The 24136-nt window shown below is 35.7% G+C and overlaps 1 protein-coding gene and 1 pseudogene across 4 annotated transcripts in view; both read left to right on the top strand.

The window, feature by feature from the left end:
* The window catches only part of Stxbp5l (syntaxin binding protein 5L), a 391328-nt gene that overhangs the window by 60298 nt on the left and 306894 nt on the right, over positions 1-24136 (top strand). For all 4 annotated transcript variants that reach the window (XM_074073244.1, XM_074073245.1, XM_074073246.1 and 1 more), the window contains one exon: positions 10024-10121. In XM_074073244.1, coding sequence (XP_073929345.1) covers positions 10024-10121 — 98 coding nt within the window. The remainder of the gene's footprint in view (positions 1-10023; positions 10122-24136) is intronic.
* LOC141423522 (U2 spliceosomal RNA) lies at positions 17783-17916 on the top strand (annotated as a pseudogene).

Below are 24136 nucleotides of genomic sequence, written 5' to 3' on the forward strand. Positions count from 1 at the left end.
AGGATGAAAGGCTGGAAGAAGATTTACCAAGCCAATGGCCCCCGAAAACAAGCAGGAGTAGCAATACTTATCTCTGACAAAGTAGACTTCAAACCTACATTGATCAAACGAGATAAAGAAGGACATTCCATACTAATAAAAGGGGAAATAGACCAAAAGGAAATGATAATCATCAATCTGTACGCACCCAATGTCAACGCACCCAATTTCATCAAACATACCCTGAAAGACCTAAAAGCATATATAAATGCCAACACAGTGGTTGTGGGAGACTTTAACACCCCATTATCATCAATAGATAGGTCATCCAAACAAAAACTCAATAAAGAAATCCAAGATATAAAATATGCAATAGATCAAATGGACCTAGTAGATGTCTACAGAACATTTCATCCAACCTCTACACAATATACATTCTTCTCAGCAGCCCATGGAACCTTCTCCAAAATAGATCCTATCCTAGGGCACAAAGCAAGCCTCAGCAAATATAAGAAAATAGAAATAATACCGTGCATACTATCTGACCACAATGCAGTAAAAGTAGAACTCAACAACAAAAGTAAAGACAAAGAACGTGCAAACAGCTGGAAACTAAATAACTCATTACTTAATGAAGAATGGATCATCGATGCAATAAAAGAGGAAATTAAAAAGTTCCTGGAAGTCAATGAAAATGAAAACACAACCTACCGGAACCTATGAGACACAGCTAAGGCAGTCTTGAGAGGAAAGTTTATAGCCATGAGTGCATATATTAAAAAGATTGAAAGATCCCAAATCAATGACCTAATGATACTTCTCAAACTCCTAGAAAAACAAGAACAAGCAAATCCCAAAACAAATACAAGGAGAGAAATAATAAAAATAAGAGCTGAAATCAACGAAATAGAAACCAAAAAAAACCATACAAAGAATTAATGAAACAAAAAGTTGGTTCTTTGAAAAAATAAACAAGATTGATAGACCCCTGGCAAACCTGACTAAAATGAGGAGAGAAAAAACCCAAATTAGTAGAATTAGGAATGCAAAAGGGGAGATAACAACAAACACCATGGAAGTCCAGGAAATCATCAGAGACTACTTTGAGAACCTATATTCAAATAAATTTGAAAATCTAAAAGAAATGGACAGATTTCTAGATACATATGATCATCCAAAACTGAACCAAGAGGAAATTAATCACCTGAATAGACCTATAACACAAAATGAAATTGAAGCAGCAATCAAGAGTCTCCCCAAAAAGAAAAGTCCAGGACCTGATGGATTCTCTGCTGAATTCTATCAGACCTTTAAAGAAGAACTGATACCAGCCCTCCTTCAACTATTCCACGAAATAGAAACGGAAGGAAAACTGCAAAACACATTTTATGAAGCCAGTATTACACTTATCCCAAAACCAGGCAAAGACACCTCCAAAAAGGAGAACTATAGGCCAATCTCCTTAATGAACATTGATGCAAAAATCCTCAACAAAATAATGGCAAACCGAATTCAGCAACACATCAAAAAGATTACTCACCACGACCAAGTAGGCTTCATCCCAGGGATGCAGGGGTGGTTCAACATACGAAAATCAATAAACGTAATAAACCACATTAACAGAAGCAAAGACAAAAACCACTTGATCATCTCAATAGATGCAGAAAAAGCCTTTGATAAGATCCAACATCATTTCATGATAAAAGCTCTAAGAAAACTAGGAATAGAAGGAAAGTTCCTCAACATTATAAAAGCTATATATGACAAACCTACAGCCAGCATTATACTTAACGGAGAAAAACTGAAACCATTCCCTCTAAAATCAGGAACCAGACAAGGATGCCCACTATCTCCACTCCTATTCAACATAGTACTGGCATTCCTAGCCAGAGCAATTAGGCAAGAAGAAGGAATAAAAGGAATACAAATAGGTAAAGAAACTGTCAAAATATCCCTATTTGCAGACGACATGATCCTATACCTTAAAGACCCAAAAAACTCTACTCAGAAGCTTCTGGACATCATCAATAGCTATAGCAAGGTAGCAGGATATAAAATCAACATAGAAAAATCATTAGCATTTCTATACACTAACAATGAGCAAACTGAAAAAGAATGTATGAAAACAATTCCATTTACAATAGCCTCAAACAAAATCAAATACCTAGGTGTAAACCTAACAAAAGATGTGAAAGACCTCTACAAGGAAAACTATACACTTCTGAAGAAAGAGATTGAGGAAGACTATAGAAAGTGGAGAGATCTCCCATGCTCATGGATTGGTAGAATCAACATAGTAAAAATGTCTATACTCCCAAAAGTAATCTACATGTTTAATGCAATTCCCATCAAAATTCCAATGACATTCATTAAAGAGATTGAAAAAATCTACCGTTAAATTTATATGGAAACACAAGAGGCCACGAATAGCCAAGGCAATACTCAGTCAAAAGAACAATGCAGGAGGTATCACAATACCTGACTTCAAACTATATTACAAAGCAATAGCAATAAAAACAGCATGGTACTGGCACAAAAACAGACATGAAGACCAGTGGAACAGAATAGAGGACCCAGATATGAAGCCACACAACTATAAGCAACTTATCTTTGACAAAGGAGCTAAAAATATACGATGGAGAAATAGCAGCCTCTTCAACAAAAACTGCTGGGAAAACTGGTTAGCAGTCTGCAAAAAACTGAAACTAGATCCATGTATATCACCCTATACCAACATTAACTCAAAATGGATCAAGGATCTTAATATCAGACCCCAAACTCTTAAGTTGATACAGGAAAGAGTAGGAAATACTCTGAAGTTAGTAGGTATAGGTAAGAACTTTCTCAATGAAACCCCAGCAGCACAGCAACTAAGAGATAGCATAGATAAATGGGACCTCATAAAACTAAAAGGCTTCTGTTCATCAAAAGAAATGGTCTCTAAACTGAAGAGAACACCCACAGAGCGGGAGAAAATATTTGCCAGCTATACATCAGACAAAGGACTGATAACCAGAATATATAGGGAACTTAAAAAACTAAATTCTCCCAAAACTAATGAACCAATAAAGAAATGGGCAAGTGAACTAAACAGAACTTTCTCAAAAGAAGAAATTCAAATGGCCAGAAAACACATGAAAAAATGCTCACCATCTCTAGCAATAAAGGAAATGCAAATTAAAACCACGCTAAGATTCCACCTCACCCCTGTTAGAATAGCCATCATCAGCAACATCACCAACCACAGGTGTTGGCGAGGATGCGGGGAAAAAGGAACCCTCTTACACTGTTGGTGGGAATGTAGACTAGTACAACCACTCTGGAAAAAAATTTGGAGGCTACTTAAAAAGCTAGACATCGATCAGTATACCATTTGATCCAGTAATACCACTCTTGGGGATATACGCAAAAGACTGTGACACAGGTTACTCCAGAGGTACCTGCACAGCCATGTTTATTGCGGCACTATTCACAATAGCCAAGTTATGGAAACAGCCAAGATGCCCCACCACCGACGAATGGATTAAGGAAATGTGGTATCTATACACAATGGAATTCTATGCAGCCATGAAGAAGAACGAACTGTTATCATTCGCTGGTAAATGGATGGAATTGGAGAACATCATTCTGAGTGAGGTTAGCCTGGCCCAAAAGACCAAAAATCGTATGTTCTCCCTCATATGTGGACATTAGATCAAGGGTAAACACAACAAGGGGATTGGACTACGAGCACATGATAAAAGCGAGAGCACAGAAGGAAGGGGTGAGGATAGGTAAGACACCTAAAAAACTAGCTAGCATTTGTTGCCCTTAACGCAGAGAAACTAAAGCAGATACCTTAAAGCAACTGAGGCCAATAGGAAAAGGGGAACAGGTACTAGAGAAAAGGTTAGATCAAAAAGAATTAACCTAGAAGGTAACACCCACGCACAGGAAATTAATGTGAGTCAATGCCCTGTATAGCTATCTTATCTCAACCAGCAAAAACCTTTGTTCCTTCCTATTATTGCTTATACTCTCTCTACAACAAAATTAGAAATAAGGGCAAAATAGTTTCTGCTGGGTATTGAGGAGGGGGGAGAGGTAGGGGGCAGAGTGGGTGTTAAGGGAGGGGGTGGGGGCAGTGGGGAGAAATGACCCAAGCCTTGTATGCACATATGAATAATAAAAGAAAAAAAAAAGCTATGTCTTTCTTATTATCTCCTATGTTTTCTCTTCAACAAAATCAGAGAAGAAGAGGGTAGAACAGGTTCTGCCTGGAAGTTGGGGTGGGGTAGGGGGGAGATATCCCCCAAAATGTGTATACACATGGGAGTAAATGTAAAAATGATAAAATAAAAGGAGGAAAACAAAGGACAGGAAGATAAAACAGGTCCTGTCCAGGAATAGGTACTAGTGAGAGGGAGGCATAAGGAAAGGGGGAAGGAGGATGAATATGCTGGATGTATTTTGTATTCGTGTATGAAAATAGAACAATGAAACCTGTTGAAATAGTTCTAAGAAGGGGGGAAGGGATGAAGGAGAACAGGGAGTGAGTCTCAAATAAGTACATATGTAAATGTCACAACTATTGTGTGCTAATAAAAATTAATAAAAAAAAGGAATAGAGTCAGAAAATACAATTAACACTGGACTTAATAAAAATAAATAAATAAATAAAGGTGTGGTCGAATTTGGCAGTGAATCCATCAGATCCTGGGCTTTTCTTTGTTGGGAGAGACTATTACTGCTTCAGTCTCATTGCTTATTATGGATCTATTTAAGTGGTTTAATATCCTTTTGGCTCAATTTTTCTTAGTCAAGTGGATTTAGAAATTTATCCATTTCTTGGAGATTTCATTGTTATTTATCTTTCAGAAGAACCAACTTTTTATTTCATTGATTCTTTATATAGTTTTTAAAATCTCTATTTCATTAATTTCTGACATAATTTTTATTGTTTCTTACCATCTGGTAATTTTGGACTTGCTCTTTAGGATCTGGAAGTGCATCATTTTTCTCTTTATTTGAGATATCTCTGGGTTTTTAAAAAAATGGATGTGTTCATATATGACTTTCCCCTTAGCTTTGCCTTTGCTGTATCCCATAGGGTCAGTATGTTGTGTCTTCATTTTCATTAAATTCTAAGACCTTTTTCATTTCCTCTCATTTTTTGTGTTAGTCTCTATGTGTTTGAATATTTTCTGTAAATTCTTCTATTGCCGACTTCTAGTTTTATTTCATTGTGGTCTGATAGGATAAAGGAAGTAATTTCAACTTTATTATATTTGCTAAGACTTGCTTTGTGTTCCAAAATATCCATTTTGGGGAAAAGTTCCATGGACTGCTGAGAAGAATATATATTGTGCTGCTGCTGGATGAAATACTCTTTAAATGTCTGTTAAGTCCATTTGATCTATAGTGTGATTTAATTCTGAGGTTTTTTTATTGTTTTTTTTTTTTTTGATGGTTGACCTATCTATTGGTGATAGTGGGTGGTTGAAGTTTCCCACTATCATTGTGTTGGGATCTATGTACACTTCTAAGTCTAGTAATGTTTGTATATACCAACACTAGGCATATACATGTTTAAAATTGTTATTTCCTCTTGATGTATTGTTCCTTTTTATATAAAGTGACTTTTAGAAGACTGTCTTCTAATTTAGGTTTGAAATCTTCCTTTTTAGATAGGAGTACAGCTACTCAAGTCAGTTTTGGGGCTTCATTTGCTTGGAAAAATCTTTTCTTACCCTTTCACCCTAATCCAATGTTTGTTTTTGTCAATGAGATGCTTTTCTTATAGGCAACAAATGAACAAATTGTCAGATCTTGCTTTCTATTGCCAATATATGTCTGTTTTGTTTTTGTGGGACTGGGGTTTGAATTCAGGCTTTGTGCTTGCACAGCAGCCATGCCTCTAGCCCATTTTACTTTGATTATTTTGGAGATGGGGGTCTCATCAACTGTTTGGCTTCAAACTGTGATCTTCCTAATCTCAGCCTTCTAAGTAGCTTGGATTACAGGCATGAATCACTGGCACATGGCCAGTCTATGCCTTTTGATCGAGGTTTTGTGAAGCTGGTAGAGTGGCTCAAGCGGTAAGAGAACCTGCCATGATTGGGGATTTGAGAACAAAAGCATTCAATGTTAATATTGAAGGGTATGTGGTAATTTATGCCATTTTGTTGATTTGTTTGATTCTTTCCTACTCTTCATTTGCTTGTCTATTCATCTGGTGAGACTTATTTTTTCCCATACTTTCATGGCTATGTTTATCTTCAGCTACCGTGTGTACAGTTCCTTTGGGTTTCTTCTGGAGTGCTGGTTTAACAGCTGTAACTTGCTTTAGTTTCTGTTTATCATCAAGGTTTTTATTCCTCCAGTTATGAATGATAGCTTTGTTGAGTAGAGAAATTGTGGTTTAAAATTATTTTTTCTCAGTGCTTGAAATATCTCAGTCCATGTTCTCCTTGCCTTTAAATTGTCTGTTGAGAAATTCACTATTATTCTTATGGATTTGCTCTTTTAGGTGACTTAGTCCTTCTCCCTTGCAGCTTTTAATATTCTTTTTTTGTCCTCTGTACTTAATATTTTAACTATAACATGCCATGGACAGATTCTATTTTCTTTATGACTTTTTGAGTCCTAGAGGCCTCCTGTACTTGGTATCTCTTTCTCAAGATTTGGAGAATTTTCTGCTATTATTTTGTTGAATATGTTGACTATGCCTTTAGCTTGCAACTCTTCTCATTCTTCAATGCCCATGAATTGTAAGCTTGGTCTTTTAATGGAGTTCCAGAGTTCTTGCATATTCCATTCACATTCTTCATTATTTTTACTATATATTTATCTGATTTCTCTATTATATCTACTTTGTCATCCCCTTCACTGTCAATCCAATCCTTTCCTGATCTCTGCCTCCTGAGTAGCTAGGATTACACACATGTGCCAATCAGTCAGATCCTTGGTTATATGACTGTTGACTTTTTTTTGTTGGTATTGGAATTTGAACTCAGGGTTATGCGATTGCAAAGCAGGCACTCTACCACTTGAGCCACACCTCTAGTCCATCTTTGACCTTTTGAGGAGTCATATTTCCTTGCTTTTCATATTTCATGTACCTCTTTTTGAGACTTTCTCATCTGTAGGCAGTTAGTTGATTGGGGCTTTTAGTCACCTAAAGTCTTTCCTTTGAATTATTTTTTATGTTCTGACAGGACTGATTAGTGGCACAGTTGATGTGCCATTTCTGGTCCCTGACCTGGGCATATAATTCAGCAATAACAAATTCATCAATTGGAATACCAAACCAGATATTTACATGAAGTGGAGTACCATTGGCAACATCGTCTAAACAATGAATCATGCTATGTATGAAGGAGTCTAGAATTCTCATATGGTACAGAAGGGGAATAGAAAAATAGAACTTGTTTGCATAGGAGTTAAAACTTAAGTAGTAAAAATCAGGGAAGTGAATGAGGAGATAAGAAGGAAGATTTGGAGAATGGGAGTGGAATAGGATGGCTGCAGGTGAACAAAACACTTTTGTGTAGGAATATAGTTCAATTGTTGTGGAGAAGGGTGCTATTGTCAGGGATTGCAAGTAGCAAGAAAGGTTGAGAGTAATAAATGAAGGAGGTAGAATAAAATACCAGTTTAATAGCTTGTAAACAAGAGATAGGAAAAGTAAAAATGAAAAATTAAGGAGAAAAACATGGCAATATAAAAAAGATAAGTTAAAACTTAATTTTTTTTTAAAGTCAGTATTTCTTCCTTATTGAGGAGAAGAGTAGATGTGTTCTGTGCTCTATCAGTACACTAGATGCTCCTCTACTATCTGTGGTCCTCAGGTTTGTGCCTGCAGTTCTCCTGTTGTGTTTATTCACTTGTCCCCTCAGGGCCCTGGATTGCCCAGGTATAATCTGGGGTTGGGAACTCTGGATTAGGATAGCTTTCTGGAATAAGGTACAGCAGTTCTAGGCATGTGAGGCAGTAGTTGGGGTTGGGTGGTGGGGATTTCAAGCATAGTAAGTGGTTTAGAAAGCCAGCTGCTCTGGCTTGTCCATGGTGAGCCCCCCACCCCACCCCCTTTTTTTTAAAACCCTTTTCCACCTAGGCCTTCAGTTTAATGTTTTGTTTGGGGACTGATATGCAAATAGCTCCTGTCACTTATGTATATGTGTATACTTCTAGACTGGGTGGTAGTTTAAGGCTCTAACTAGCTAGCCAGCTTGCTATGAGGGGCCCCCTTGTCTTGGGATAGAGACCTGGATATTGAGCTCTAGCCAAATAGCTTTCTGGCTTTCCATCTCGCATTTGAATAGAGACCCTGGACTGAGAGGTTTTATGCTGCCCCCAGGGCAGGTCTGGGAGACCTTATTAGCCTGCTTAGTTCAAAGTTTTTTGGGGGGGTCAGATGGTTTTTTTTTGAGCACTGGGTATGGCTGAGAAGTGGCCTTTTAAGGTAACACTGGTTGTAGTAAATTTTGCACAGCTTTGCCTTTCCCACACTGATCCCAGTTGGGTCTGGCAACTTTTGTTAACCCGCTTATCTAAAGGTTTTCTTAGATGTTAGATGTTTTTGTCTGCACACTAGACTTAGATGAGTGGTGGCCCTCAGTGGTAACACTGGTTGTAGTAAAATTGCCTGACTTCACCAACTTCCCTACTGATCCCAAGCCAGGTTGGGGTGCCTTTAATCAATTTGCTTACCCAGAGTTTTTCTTGGAGGTCATACTTTCTGTCTGTGTGCTGGGCTTGGCTGAGTAACAACCCTCAGTGGCAGCACTGGTTTTAGTAATGTTTGAGCAATCTCACCCTTACTCCCACCATCCAGGGCTGGGTGCCCTGCTTGGCCAGAAGTTTTCTCAGGGGTCAGATGTATTTGATTTCACACATTGAGCCAGCCTGTGTGCTGGCCTTCAGCACTGAAACCAGTTTGCCCTACTGGTTGATTTCCATGCCAATCTTTCTGGTCCAGGTGATGGTGCACAGATGCTGGTTGGCTTCTGTTTGGGTCACAGACAAGGTTTGCCAGTCTGCTCTTAGCCTTCGGTACAGTTTTTTTTTCCCCCACAGGTGGCCCTTCAGAGTGGCTCTTGTGGGAAATAATTCAGGTCTAGACAGAAAAACAAAGAAATAAGTATAAAACTTGAACTGGGAGGGTGGTGGGATGGAACAGGTCCAGGTCTGTGCCCTCACAGTAGATTTGCAACTTTTACAGACTTAGAGTTTGTTATCCCCAGCTATTATCTGTCGTTATACTAGCACCCTCTTTTTTAGTGCACTAATTTGCCCACTTTTCCTTGTAGCCATGTATCTGAGTTTTATTTTAGATTTGTGGGGACATAGGGAAGTGGTGCCTGTCAGCAATCCACCATCATAGGACCTGTAATATTTTTTTCTTTACATTTTGTGAAGTACAGCTTATACACCAAGAAATAACAAATTTTATTCTACTATTCTTTTACTAACATATATACTTTTATAATGCATACTTTATCAAAATATAGAGCATGCCTTTAACTTAATAAAGCTTATTTATACTCCCCAGTCCATCCTCCTCAAGGTAACTACAATTCTTATTTTCATTATTGATTATTTTTGTTTATTCAAAGCTTAATAGAAATGTGATGATACTGTATAAACTCTCTTTGCACATTCCTTTACTTAGCATAATGTTTTTGATAGTATTGCATCTATCAGTAGTTTTCATATTTTGATTAATGGGTGGTAGTTTATTCTTCTGTTATGAATAAAGTTGTCAGTGGCATAATTAAGAAAATCATTTTTGTGGATATATGCTTTTAATTGTCCTCAGTGCATACATACTGGAATTGGTAGGACTGCAAGTCACTTTTTAAAAATAATTATAAAATATACATTTTAGACTCTCACCAACAATGTATGAGAGTTTAGGCATCTCCACATCTATGTCAACATTTGGTGTAATTTTTTCTTTTTTTTTTTTTAAATAATTGTCATTCTGGTGATTGTATAATGGTATCTAGTTAGGATTCTAATTTTTAATGCTCTGATGATGTTTTGTACTATTTGCTCTTTCAGACAGTGCGGCATGGTTTTCCTTATCAGCCCACAGCATTGGCCTTTGATCCAGTTCAGAAAATCTTGGCTATTGGGACAAGAACAGGTGCTATACGAATGTATCCTTATTTTGGTGTTCACTATATCCTACATTAATACTACTTAAGTTTACTTAAACATTCAGGTAAGTGAAATATTTATGATAAAATAAAGTTTATTATCTCTTTAGAACTGAGTAACTTGTGAAAATCCAACTGTCAAATTTGTGATATTTTTAATGTCTTTGAGATTAGTAGTTATATCCCTTCTTTAATTTCTGTTATTAGAAGCTCGTGTCTATTTTTTTTTTTCTGATCAGTGTGGCTAGAAGTTTATTGATTATACTTATTTTCACAAAAAATCTACTTTGGAGTCATTGATTTTCTTTTTTTCCTTTAAAACCAGTTTATTGGACATTGAAATTAATATAGATTTTTTTTTCTTTTTTTATTGTTGTGCTGAGGGTACATAGTGGCATTTACAAAAGTATGATACAAATGTATCATAGTTGAATTCACCCCCTCCATAATTGTCCTTTATCCTTCCTCCCCCCATTCCTGGAGTAGTTTCAACAGATCTCATTTTTCCATTTATATATAGGTGTACACAGTATTTGCACCATATTCTCCCTCCGTCGTTGCTTTTCTTTACTGTTTTCCTATATTCTATTTAATTAATTTCTGCTTTGATTTTTTTATTTACTTTTGGTTTAATTTGATTTTTTCCAGTTTCTTAAGGTGGAAACAGTCATTAATTTAATAACTTTTCTCTTTTCTAATTCCTGCCTCTCCTACCATAAATGTCCTCCCAGCTGCTTTATTGTCTACTTAGTTTTTCAAATGAAACCTTTGATTTTGAAATAATTGTTGATTTACATGTAGATGTAAGAAATAATACAGAGAAGTCAATGTACTTTTTTCTCCCAGTTTCCTCCAATTGTAACATCTTGTAAAACTGTAGTGTGGTGTCACAACCCGGACATTGACATTGATACAATTAAGTTACAGGACATTTTTGTCATTGTAATGATTCTTCATGCTCCCCATTTATTGTGATACCCTGTTGCTCTAATTTCCCAACCCTTATTCCTGACCTCTGGCAATCACTAATTTGTTCTTCATTTTGATGATTGTGCCTCTTCAAGAATGACTTGTAAATGGATTAATATATAATCCATTTATATATTATATAATATATAATCTTTTGGACTTGATTTTTTTTTTCACTCAGCATTAATCTCTGAAGATTCATTGAAATTGTTTCCTATATTCAGTTCTTGGTATCTGTAGAGGATTGGTTCTAGGTTTGCCCAATGGATAACAAACTCTTAAGATGCTCAAGTTCATTATATAAAATTGTATATTTGCATATAATGTACATACATACTTCTGTATACTTTAAATAATTTCTAGGTTACTGATACTACTTAATGCATGTGAATGCTGCACAAATAGTTGTTATACACTATGGTTTAAGTAATAATGACAAGAAAAAATCCTGTACATAGTCAATAAAGATGCAATTTTTTTCCAAACAAAATTTTTTGATACTGGGGTTTGAACACAGGGCTTCGTGCTTATTATGTAAATGCTCTACTACTTGAGCCATGCCCCCAGACCTTTTTGCTTTATTTATTTTTTTGGATAAGATCTTGCATTTTTGCCCAGGCCAGCTGGGACTATGATCCTCCTACTTAGGCCTCACATGCAGCTGGGACCACAGCCCTGCCTTATGTGTTGAGATCGAGTCTCACGCCTGTCTGGGTTGACTTTGATCCACAGTCCTCCAAATCTCTACCTACTGAGTAGCTGGGATTACAAGTGTGAGAGACTGCCACTGGCTTACTCTTCTTTTATTCAGTGCTGGGGACCAAACTGAGGTCCTGGCATGTGCTAAGCAAGTTCTCTCCCTCTGAGCTACTCTGATCCATAAGTTGTTGAATCTATAGATGTGAAACCCGTGGATAAGAAATGCTGACTAAACTGGGCACAGGTGGCTCATGCCTGTAATCCTAACTACTCAGGAGGCAGAGATCAGGAAGATCATGGTTTGAAGCCAACCTGGACAAATAGTTCATGAGACCCTAGCTCAAAAAAACCCATCACAAAAAAGGGCTGGTGCAGTGGGTCATTCATTTCTTTTTACTGTTGAGTAGTATTCCTTGGTATGGATGTATCACTGTTTAAAATATTCATCTGTTGAAGGACACTTGAGTTGTTTCCATTTATTGGCTATTATTATTAAAGCAGGTATGAATATATATACTTATTTATATGTGAACATAAGTTTTCATTTCTTTAGTATAAATTCCCAGGAGTATAATTTGGGGGTCACATGGCAGTTGCGTGTTTTAGGTATTTTTTTGGTGATACTGGAATTTGAATTTAGAGCAGTACACTTGCTAGGCAGGGACTCTACCACTTGAGCCACTCCCCCAGCCCTTTTTTGTTTTGAGTATTTTTGAGATAGAGTTTCTCAATCTATCCAACTGGGCTAGCTTTAAACCATGATCCCATGATCCTCCTGATCTCTGCCTCTTGAGTAACTAGGATTATAGGAATAAGCCACTGGTGCCCAGCTAGGTATTATTTTTTTAAAACTATAGTTCATGGCTCTTAAATACATTCATAATGTTGAAAGACCACCACCACCTTCCTTCTCCATACATATTTTCATCTTATAAAAGTGAAATTCTGTGCAGGCATGTTGGCATATGCCTGTAATCTCAGATCCTTGGGAGGGGGAAATTAGGAGGATTATGGTTCAAGATCAGCTCAGACAAAAAAAAGTTAATGAGACTCCCTCACCCCCTCCAATCTCAACAAAACAAGCCAGTCATTGTGATTCATTCTTGGAATCCCAGCTATGTAGGAGGTATAGGTAGGAGGCTAATGGTCCAAGGCCAGCCTTTGGCAAAAAAGCATGAGACCCTATCTGAAAAATAATGAAAGCAGAAAAGGACTGGCACTGTGGCTCAAATGGTAGAGTGCTTGCCTTGTATGTATGAGTCCCTGAGTTTAAACCTCAGTACCTCCAAACAAACAAAACAAACAAACTGATCCTCCATAACAACTAAATGATAGCTCCATATTCCCCCTTTCTTTTACCTCTGGGCAATGATCATTCTCCTTTCTGTCTCTATAATTTTCATTACTCATAATTATAAGTAGAATCATATAGCATTTATGTTTACATGACTGGCTTATTTCACTAAGAATAATTTCCTTTATGCTTATTCCTGTTGTAGTGTATGTCAAAATTTACTTTGTTTTAAGGCTGAATAAGATTCCATTGTATGTATATATCACATTATCACATTTTGATATACATCCATTCATCAGTGTGCACTTGGGTTGCTTGCATGCTTCAGCTATTATGAGCTGAAGCATTATATTATATTATGGATGGGTAAATATATCCTTGAGACCTTGATTTTCAGGGTTTTTTGAGTACATACTCAGAAGTTGAATTGTAGAATCAGAAGATAATTCTATTTTTATTTTTTTGAGGAACCACCATATTCTTCCATTGTATATTCCCATCAATCAGTAGTAAACACCTTTTTTTTTTGAGACAGGGTCTCACTATGTAATCCAGGCTGGCCATAAATTTGTGATCCTCCTGCCTAATTGTGATAGCCTTTTGATGTCTATGTTTTCTTTTATTACCTGTTCCTTTGGTGTCATATCCAAGAAATCATTGCCAAATCCAATGCCGTGAAGCCTTTGCTCTGTTTTCTTCTGAGAGTTTAATAGTTTTAGGTTCTACATTTAAGTCTTTTATTGATTTTAAAGTAATTTTTGTATATGGTGTTAGATTGGGTTCAAATGTCACCTTTTCACATATGTATATTCAGTTTCCATACCACCATATGTTGAAAAGATTGTGCTTTCCCTATTGAATGATCTCAGCATTCTTGTCAAAAATTATTTGATCATATATGTGAGGGATTATTTATGAGCTTTCTGTATTATCCCATAGTTCTATGTGTCTGTCCCTACGTTGGTATTATGCTGTTTTGATTACTTCAGCTTTGTAGTTTTGTAATCTAGGAAGTGTGAATTTTCCAGTTTTCTTATTTTTCAACTTGTTTTTGCTGTTTGTTATCCCTTGAAATTCTGTGTGAGTTTTAATACTGGTTTTTCTATTTTGGGAAAAAATGTCAAGGAAATTCTGATAGAGATTTGCACTGATGCGTTTACATTTACTTATGCCTTTTAAATTCCAGAAATGTTTAATAGCTTTCATTGTATAAATTTTTTGGCTTTTTCATTAAGTTAATTCCTAAGTACTCTTTTGATACTATTATAAATAGAATTGTTTCCATTATTTTTTTTCTGTTTATTGTTAATGTACACAAATGTACACTTTAAAATTAGCTCTTTTAAATCTTGAGTTTTTTTAATGCTGACTTTGTATTCTATTTGCTGAATTCATTTATTATAATTTTAACAGCTTTTTTAGAAAATTTAAGGTTATACGCTTGTATATGTATATGTTTGATCATCTCATTTATGAACAGAGGTAACTTTCTTATTTCCAACTTGATATCTTTCATTTTTTTCTTGCATATTGTTCTGAGTAGAACTTCTTATGCCATGTTGAATAGAAGTGGAAAAAGTGGCAGACTTTCATTTTTCCTAATTTTAAAGGAAAAACTTTCAATTTTTTTACCATTGAGTATGACATATGCTTTGTATTTTTCATATATGATCTTTATTAAAGCAGGGTAGCGTCCTTTTATTCCTAGCTCAGTGAATTTTTTTAAATTATGGAAGTGTGTTGTTTGTCAAATGCTTTTTCTGTTTCAACTGAAATAACCATTTTATTTTTCTTCATGCTGTTAATGTGGTTTATTACATTGATTTTGATATGTTAATTCTTCCTTGCATCCAAGTTGCAAATCCCACTTGGTCATTGTTGTATAATCCTCTTAATATGCTTTGCTTAATGGTTCTCTAGGTAGTGCAATAAATATATGTCAATTATCACAGGCTACTGGTTTCAATATAGTTCCATTCTTAGTGGAGCATGGAAACTTTACTGCCATATTTACTTTACTTTTCTTACCCTAAAACTTTACTTACCCTAAAAGTGGTTAATTTTCTTAGGTATTTCCTTTATATACATTGAACATCATACCAATTGGTGTTATAATTTTGACTTCAATCATCAAGAAGTGTTTAAGAAACCAATAATAAGTAAATAGGATAGTCTATTATATTTACCCATACAAAAATTTTAAAGAAATTAATATATTAATTGTATATATTGGGGTTCAGTATGATATTTAATCACATGCATGCAATATGAACTGATCAAATCAGGGCAATCAGCATTTCTCTTTCCTTATCATTGCTTTGTGTTTGAAGCCTTTGAACTTTTCTCAATCTTCACAAAATATATAATAGGTTATAGTGAACTAAAATCACCTCACTGTACTGAGAACAGAAAGAACTTATTCTTTCTATCTGACTATGTTTTGGTACCTGTTTTCCAACATCCCTTTTGCAAGCCTTACCCACCACCTTTTGATACCTTTGGTAATCATCATTCTACATGCAGGTTGACTTTTTAAAACTTCCACATATAGAAGAGAACATGTGGTATTTGTCTTTCTGTTTCTGGTATACTTTATGTAACATAATGTCCCCTAGTTCCATGAGTTTTACTGAGCATGAAAGGATTTAATTTCTTTATGGCTGAATAATATTCCATGATATATAATATACCATACTCTATTTATCCATCCATCTGTTGATAGACACCTATGTTGATCCTATATCTTAGCTATTATGAATTGTGCTGCAGTAAACAAGAAGTACTGGTCTCTCTTGTATGCCAATTTTATTTCCTTTAGATATACACCCTGTATTCCCTAGTAATTCTATGCTTAATTTTTTTGAGGAATCTCTATACTATTTTCTGTAATGGCTCTGTTAATTTATATTCCCACCAACAGTGTGTAAAGAGTTCTTTATTCTCATATCCTCACCAATACTTGTTTGTTTATGTATTGTACTAGTTTTTTGAACTCAGGGCCTTGTACTTTTTAGGTAAGCATTCTACCACTTGAGCCATGTTCCTAGCCTCTTTTGCTTTAGGTTATATTTCTGGTAGGGCCTCGCTTTTGCACAGGGTGGCTTCAGACCACCATCATCTTTCCTATGTGTCTTGAGTAATGGTTATTATAGGAATGTGCCACCATAGACAGCATTTTTGTTGTTGTTTAATTTTTTATGCAATATTGGGGTTGAACTCAGGGCCTTGCACTTGCTAGGCAGGCACTCTACCACTTAACTACTCAGCTAGCTCTGTTTTCTTTAATTATCTTTGACATAGTGCTTACTTTATGTCTGGGCCAGCATGGACTACATTTCTCCTGTTTGTACTTCCCCATGTAGTCAGGATGATAGGAACCACTGTACTTAACCATTGGCTGAGATGGGGTCTCACAGACTTGTACTTGGGCTGGCCTCAAATCTTGATCTTCCCAATCTTGGCCTCCTGAGTAGCTGGGATTATAGGCATGAGCCACTGTGCCTACCCTGTTTTTTGTAATCTAGTATTTTTGAAAATAGCTATCTTTAACTGGGTTGATATCTCATTGTTTTTTTGATTTCACTGATGGCTAATAATATTTAGCATACATTTGTTGGCCATTTGTATTTCTTCTTTTGAGAAGTATCTATGCAGACCACTTACCTGTTTTTAATTGGCTTAATTTTTTTTGTTGTTGTTGGTAAATTTTTTAAGTTCCTTATACCTTCTGGATAGTAATCCTTTAATATCCTGTAGGTTGTCTCTTCATTCTATTGCTTGTTTCCCATGTTATATGTAGTTTCTTAGTTTGTTATAATCATATTTGTCTGTTTTTGCTTTTGTTTTCTGGTGTTTTTTTGGGTCGTATTAAAAAAATTTTTTTTATCTGTACTAATGCCAGAAAACATGTCCCTTATGTTTTCTTTTAAGTTTCATACTTTTGGGTATTACATTTAGATCTTTAATTCATTTTGAGTTGAGAAATAGTGGTAAAGGTTCAATCTGCTTCTGAACATCCAGTTTTCATATTACCACTTGTAGAAAGAGACTGTCCTTTCTCTAATGTGTTTTTGATGTCTTTGTTAAGATTTAGTTGGTTGTAGATATAATAGTTTATTTTTGGAATTCCAATATGCTGGTCTATGTGTCAGTTTTTGTGCAAGGATTGTGCTGTCTTTATTATTATGGCTCTAAAGTATGTCTTGAGATCAGGCATTCTTATGCCTCCAGTTCTTTTCACTCAAGATTGATTTAGGTATTTGAAACTTGTATTGTTTGAGTTTGTATTCTGCAACTTTCCTGAATTCATTTATCAATTTTAATAGCTTTTTCATTGAGCCTTTAGTTTTTTTTCTACATATGGAATGATATCAACTGCAAACAGGGATAATTTTACTTTTTCTCCTTTCCTATTTGGATGTCTCTAATTTCTTTCTCATGCCTAATGACTGTGGATAAAATTTCCAGTACTGTATTGAATACAGGCAGCGAGAGTCAACATCTTTGTCTTGTTCCAGATCTTAGAGGAAATGCTTGTGGTTTTTACACATTAATTATGATGTTGCATCTGAGTCTGGTATATATAACCTTTATCATGTTGAGGTATGGTTCCTCTATAACTAATTTTTTAGCGTTTTTAATCATGAAGGAATATTGAATTTAAGAATAATTTTTCTGCCTTTACTGATATGATAATATGATCACGTCTCAGCCTTTTGGCTAAGATCAAATGTGGTATCTGTTCTTACCAGCTTAATATTTGAGATGATAAAATGATTTTATTCTCTATTCTGTTTATCCGATTTATGTATTGGTTGAGTATGTTGAACCTTCCTTTGCATTCCTGTATTAAATCCCATTTGATCATGATGAATCATCTTTTTTATATGCTTTTGGATTCAGTTTGCAAGTATTTTGTTGAGAATTTTTATATCTGCATTCATCAGGAATTTGATTTATAATGTTCTTTATATATTTGTGTAATCTGACTTTGAAATCAGTAGTTCTGGTCTCATAGAATGAGTTTTGAGGGGTTCTCTCCCTTTTTTTGGAATAGTTTGACAAGAATTGGTATTAGTTTTTCTTTAAAAGTTTTGTAAAATTCAGCAGTGAAGCTGTCATGTTCTGGGCTTTTCTTTCATTGGAGACTTTTAATTAAACATTTGATTTTGTTACTTACTGGTTTATTCATTTTTTTTTATATCTTTGTGGCTCAATTTTAATATGTTATATGTATCCAGAAATGTGTTCATTTCTGAGTTTAGTGTAAAGTTTTCCAAGTATAGTGTACAGTTGTTAATAATAGTCCCTAGATGATCCTTTGTATTTCTGTATTATCAATTATAATGTTTCCTTTTTGTCTGTGATTGTATTTGGGCTTTCTATCCTTTTTTCTTTCTTAGTCTAGTAAAAGGTTTGCTGATTTTATCTTTTTAAAAACCCAATTCTTCATTTCATTGATCTCTTCTGTTGTTTTCTTACTTTCTTTCTTATCATTTTTACATTTACTTACATGTGTATACATTGTTTTAGCCACACCTCCCCCAAGCTTCCAGGCAGAGCCTGTTTTGCACTCTTCTTTTTTGATTTTGTTGAAGAGAAAACATAGGAGATAATAAGAAAAATATAGCATTTTTTTGCTAGCTTGAGATAAAGATAGCTATTCAGAGAGATTTCTAGTGTTGCTTCTATGCACTTGTATACAGAAACTCACATTGGTTCATCTCTGCCAGACCTCTTCACTACTTCCTGGTCCCCTTCCCATAGTGGCCTCTGTAAATAAAAGTAAATAAAGTTTACTTTATTTACTCCTCTACAGTGAACACATCAACCACATTTAAGTTTTAGGTTTTCTTCCCTTTCCCTATTCCTCCCATATGTGTTCTCCCCTTAGTGTATGACCCATGTTCAGTAATATTACTGCATTTGTTTTAGGTTTATGAACCTGCACATAAGGGAGGACATGTGATTTTTGTCCTTCTGAGCCTAGCTAACTTTGCTTAAGATGATGTTCTCCAGTTCCATCCATTTACTTGCAGATGACAAAATTTCATTCTTCTTTGTGGCTGAATAAAATTCCATTGTGTATAAACACCACTTTTTCTTAATCCATTCATTGGTAGTGAGGCATCTTGGCTGCTTCCTTAGCTTGGCTATTGTGAATAGTACTGAAATAAATATGGGTGTGCAGGTGTTTTTGTAATAACTTGAGCTGCATTCCTTTGGGTATATCTCTAGGAGTGGTATTGCTGGATCATATGGCAGATCTATGTTTAGCTTTTTAAAGAAGCCTCCATATTATTTTCCAAAGTTGTTGTACTAGCTTACATTCCCATCTACATCCTGTTAGATGGCTATTCTAACAGGAGTGAGATGGAATCTTAGTGTGGTTTTGATTTATATTTCCTTTATGGCTAGGGATGGTGAGCACTTTTTTTCATGTGTTTTTTGGCCATTTGGACATCTTCCTTTGAAAAAGGAAGTTCAGTTGCCTACTTCATTATTGGTTCATTAATTTTGGGGGAGTTCAGTTTTTTGTGCTCCCTGTATATTTTGGTTATCAGTACTTTGTCTGATATATAGCTAGCAAATACTTTCTCCCACTCTGTGGGTAGTCTCTTCAGTTTAAAGACCATTTATTTTCTTATGCAGAAGCTTTTTAATTTCATGTAGTCCCATTTGCCCATCCTTTCTCTTAGTTGCTGGGCTTCTGGATTTCTACTGAGGAAGTTCTTTCCTATTCCTATTGTTTCCAGGGTGCTCTTTCTTGTACTAACTGCAAGGTTTCAGGTCTGATATTAAGGTCATTAATCCATGTTGAGCTGATACTAGTTCAGGGTGACAGGCATGGATCTAGTTTCAGTGTTCTGCAGGCAGATAGCCACTTGTCCCAGCAACATTTGTTGAAGAGGCTGTCTTCTCTCCATTGTATGTTTTTGGTGCCTTTGTCAAAAATAAGGTAGACATAGCTGTGAGGATTCATATCTAGGTCCTCTATTCTGTTCCATTGGTCTTCATATCTGTTTTTGTGCCAGTATCATGCTGTTTTTATTGTTATGGCTCTGTAGTATAGTTTGAAGTTGAGTAGTGTGATTCCTCCAGCATTGCTCTTTTTGCTGAGAATTGCCTTGGCTATTTGTGGTCTTTTGTGTTTCCAAATGAACTTTAGGGTAGATTTTTCAATCTCTGTGATGAATGTCGTTGGGATTTTGATAGGAATTACATTGAACATGTAGGTTGCTTTTGGTAATAACATAGCCATTTTTACTATATTGATTCTGTCAGTCCACGAGCATGCGAGTGTTCCATCTTGTGTAGTCTTCCTTGATCTCTTTCTTCAGTGGTTTGTAGTTCTTTTGGTAGAGGTCATTTACTATCTTTGCTAAGTTTACTGCAAGGTATTTGACTTTTTTTTGAAGCTATTGTAAATGGAATTGTTTCCATATGTTCTTTCTCAATTTGTTCATTGTTAGTGTATAGCAAGGCTACTGATTTTTGTAAGTTGATTTTGTATCCTGCTACATTGCTAAAGCTATGTATGGTGTCTAGAAGTTTTTAGGTGGAGTTTTTTGGGTCTTTGAGGTATAGGATCATGTCATCTGCAAATAGGGATACTTTACTATTTCTTTACCGATTTGTACTCCTTTTCTTTCTTCTTCTTGCCTTATTACTCTGGCTAGGAATTCCAGGACAGTGTTGAATAGGAGTTGGGAGAGTGGGCATCCTTGTGTTGTTCCTGACTTCAGGGGAAATGGTTTCAGTTTTTCCCCATTAAGTATTATGTTGGCTATAGGCTTGTCATATATAGCCTTTATAATGGTGAAGTACATTCCTTGTATTTCTAGTGTTCTTAGAGCTTTTATCATAAAGTGGTATTGAATCTTATCAAAGGCTTTTTCTGCATCTATTGAGATGATAAAGTCATTTTTGTCTTTGTTTCTATTAATGTGGTGTATTATATTTATCGATTTGCATATCCCTGCATCCCTGGGATGAAGCAGACTTGGTCGTGGTGAATGACCTTTCTGATATGTTGTTGGATTTGGCTTGACATTATTTTATTGATGATTTTTACATCAATGTTCATTAAGGAAATTGGCCTGTAGTTCTCCTTTTTCGGGATGTGTCCTGTTCAGTTTGGGGATGAGTGTAATGCTGAGTTCATAGAATGAGTTAGGTAGTGCTTTTTCCCTTTCTGTTTCATGGAAAAATTTAAGGAGTGTTGGTATTAGTTCTTCTTTGAAGATCTGGTAGAATTCAGCTGAGAATCTGTCAGATCTTGGACTTTTCTTTTTGGGGAGACTCTTTATTGCTGCTTCAATTTCAGTATGTGTTATAGATCTGTTTAGGTGGTTAGTATCTTCTTTGTTCAGTTTTGGATTCCAGAAATATGTTCATTTCTTCAAAATTTTCCAATTTATTGGAATATAGTTCTCAAAGTAGTCTCTGATAATTCCCTGGATTTCCTTAGGGTTTGTTGTTACTTCTCCTTTTTTGTTTCTGATTTTACTAATTTGGGTCTTTTCCCTCCTGATTTTAGTCAGATTTGCCAGGGGCTTGTCGATTTGTTTATTTTTTCAAAGAACCAGCTCTTTGCTTTGTTGATTCTTTGTATGGTTTTTTTTGGTCTCTATTTCATTAATTCCAGCCCTTATTTTTATTATTTCTCTCCTTTTGCTTGCTTTGGGTTTTGCTTGTCCTTTTTTTCTAGGAGTTTGAGATGTAGCATTAGGTCATTTATTTGAGATCTTTTTGTCCTTTTAATATATGCACTTGTGACTATAAACTTTCCTCTTAGGAGTGCCTTTGCTGTGTCACATAGGTTCTGGTAGGTGGTTTCTCATTTTTATTAGCTTCCTGGAATCTTCTGATTTCCTTTCTTATTTCTTGTATGACCCACTTGTTAAGCAAGGTGTTATTCAGCCTCCAATTGTGTGTATATTTTCTGCTGTAGCTTTTGTTGTTGAGTTCTAGTTTTAATGCATTGTGATCAGATAGAATGCAGGGGGTTACTTCTAATTTCTTTATTTGTTGAGGCTTGTTTTGTGTCCTAAGATATGATCTATTTTGGAGAAAGTTCCATGGGCTGCATTGACATTCAGTGTTAATATTGATAGGCATGTGGTAATTTCTGACTTTTAGTTGTTTTTGTTGGTTAAGGATTTGATTGTGGACAGTTAAATCAATGCTACTGTCTGATTACTTGTCTTTTCTTCTCTTGTGGTTTGATACTTCCCTTCCTCTCAAGGTTTTGTTTGCTTTCATCTTCTGTGTACAGAATTCCTTGTAGAATCTTCAGTAGTGGTGGCTTGATGGTCATGTATTGTTTTAATTTCTGTTTATCGTGGAAGATTTTTATTGCTCCATCAATTTTGAATGATAATTTTGCTTGGTAAAGTATCCTAGGGCTGAAGTTATTTTCGCTCAGTGCCCAAAATATCTCACTCCATGCCCTCCTTGCTTTTAAACTTTCTGTTGAGAAATCTGTTACTTTGATGGGTTTACCTTTATACGTTATTTGTTTTTTTGTCTTACAGCCTTCAATATTCTTTCTCTGTTATCTGTGCTTGTTGTTTTAATGATAATATGCTGTGGGGAGGTTCTATTTTGGTCAAGCCTGTTTGGTGTACTAGGGGCTTCCTGAACCTGAATGGGTAAAACTTTCTTGAGATTTGGGAAATTTTCTGTTATTATTTTATTGAATATGTTATATATCCCTTGGCTTGCACTTCTTCAATGCCTATGATTCTCAGGTTTGGTCTTTTGATGGAGACACTGAGTTCTTACATATTCCTTTCACAGCTCTTGAGTTGTTTGACTAAGATTTCTTCTATTTTTTTCTTTAATTTCTATTTTATCTTCAGACTCTGAGATTCTGTTTTCCACTTGTTCTAGTCTGCTGGAGTGGCCTTCCACTGTGTTTTTTGTTTGACTAAAGGGACCTTTTATTTCCAGGATTTCTGTTGATTCTTTTTCATATCTTTGTTCAACTCCTCTTTTATTTTTGTATTGTCATCTTTAATTCATGTATCTCCTGTTTTATAGTGTCCTTTGTTTCACTTTGGTGTTTGTTGATGTCCTCTCTGAGTTCCTTTATTTGTTTCTGTGTCTTCTCATGTTCTTTATTTTTGGTGTCATGAAATTTCTTGAGTGTATCTTGTACATTTTGGTTAACCATGTCTAGTATCTTCTCCATGAATTTCTCAGTGATATCTTCCAAAATTTCTTCTTTGAGGGTTTTTATGTGGGTGTCACTGGGATTGTTAGTGATATTTATCATTATTTCATTAAGGTCAGGAACTTGGTATCCATTTTCTTCATTTCCCACTGAATCCTGTATTCAATTATTTTTTTGAGGAGAGTGGTTTCCATCCCTTCTTCTTCTTCCCATTGCTCCACTTGAGCTGTGCAACTGTTTTTGATAGGGTGGTTTTGATTGCCTGATTTCTTTCCCTGATTCAATTTTTGTGTTGTGACTGACTTGGTTGTTAGCTAGACTGATGTGCTCTTTCTGCTCCTGGCTTGGAGGTGTAATATAGCAATAACAAATTCACAGGTTCAATGTCAGACCAGTTGTTTACATATTATATAGAAAACTCCTTAATGATGATATCTTTAAACAGTGGGAGTTTGGACAGGTGGTGGTTATTAGATTAGTTGCAGATTTTGGTGAATTGGTAAAGGTGGTACTAAAAAGAGGAGGAGATGGAAAAAGTGGTAGGTGGGTGGGGGAAGAATTATGGGGACTGCTGGGTTTTGTGGCCCTGTGTGTGTTTTGGTGTATTTCTGTTGTTGTAGTGGAGGGTGCTTATGTCAGGGATTACATGGGGCTGGGGTTGTCTATAGTAGTACAATAGGCTAGTTAGTGGGTGATGAGTGTGTAGGCTGGGGGAGGATAAGAAGGGGAAGTAAAGACAGTGGGAAAAGTGGATGAGAAGGGGCAGAAAGAGTATCTAGGAAGGAGAACAATGGATTGTATTACAGGAGAAGGAGGGAAAGTGAAGAGGGTAAGAATAAGGATAAAAGAATAGTGATGGCGAAGTTAATAATACAG

The sequence above is a fragment of the Castor canadensis genome, chromosome 5, assembly GCF_047511655.1.
Source record: "Castor canadensis chromosome 5, mCasCan1.hap1v2, whole genome shotgun sequence".
Classification (NCBI taxonomy): domain Eukaryota; kingdom Metazoa; phylum Chordata; class Mammalia; order Rodentia; family Castoridae; genus Castor; species Castor canadensis.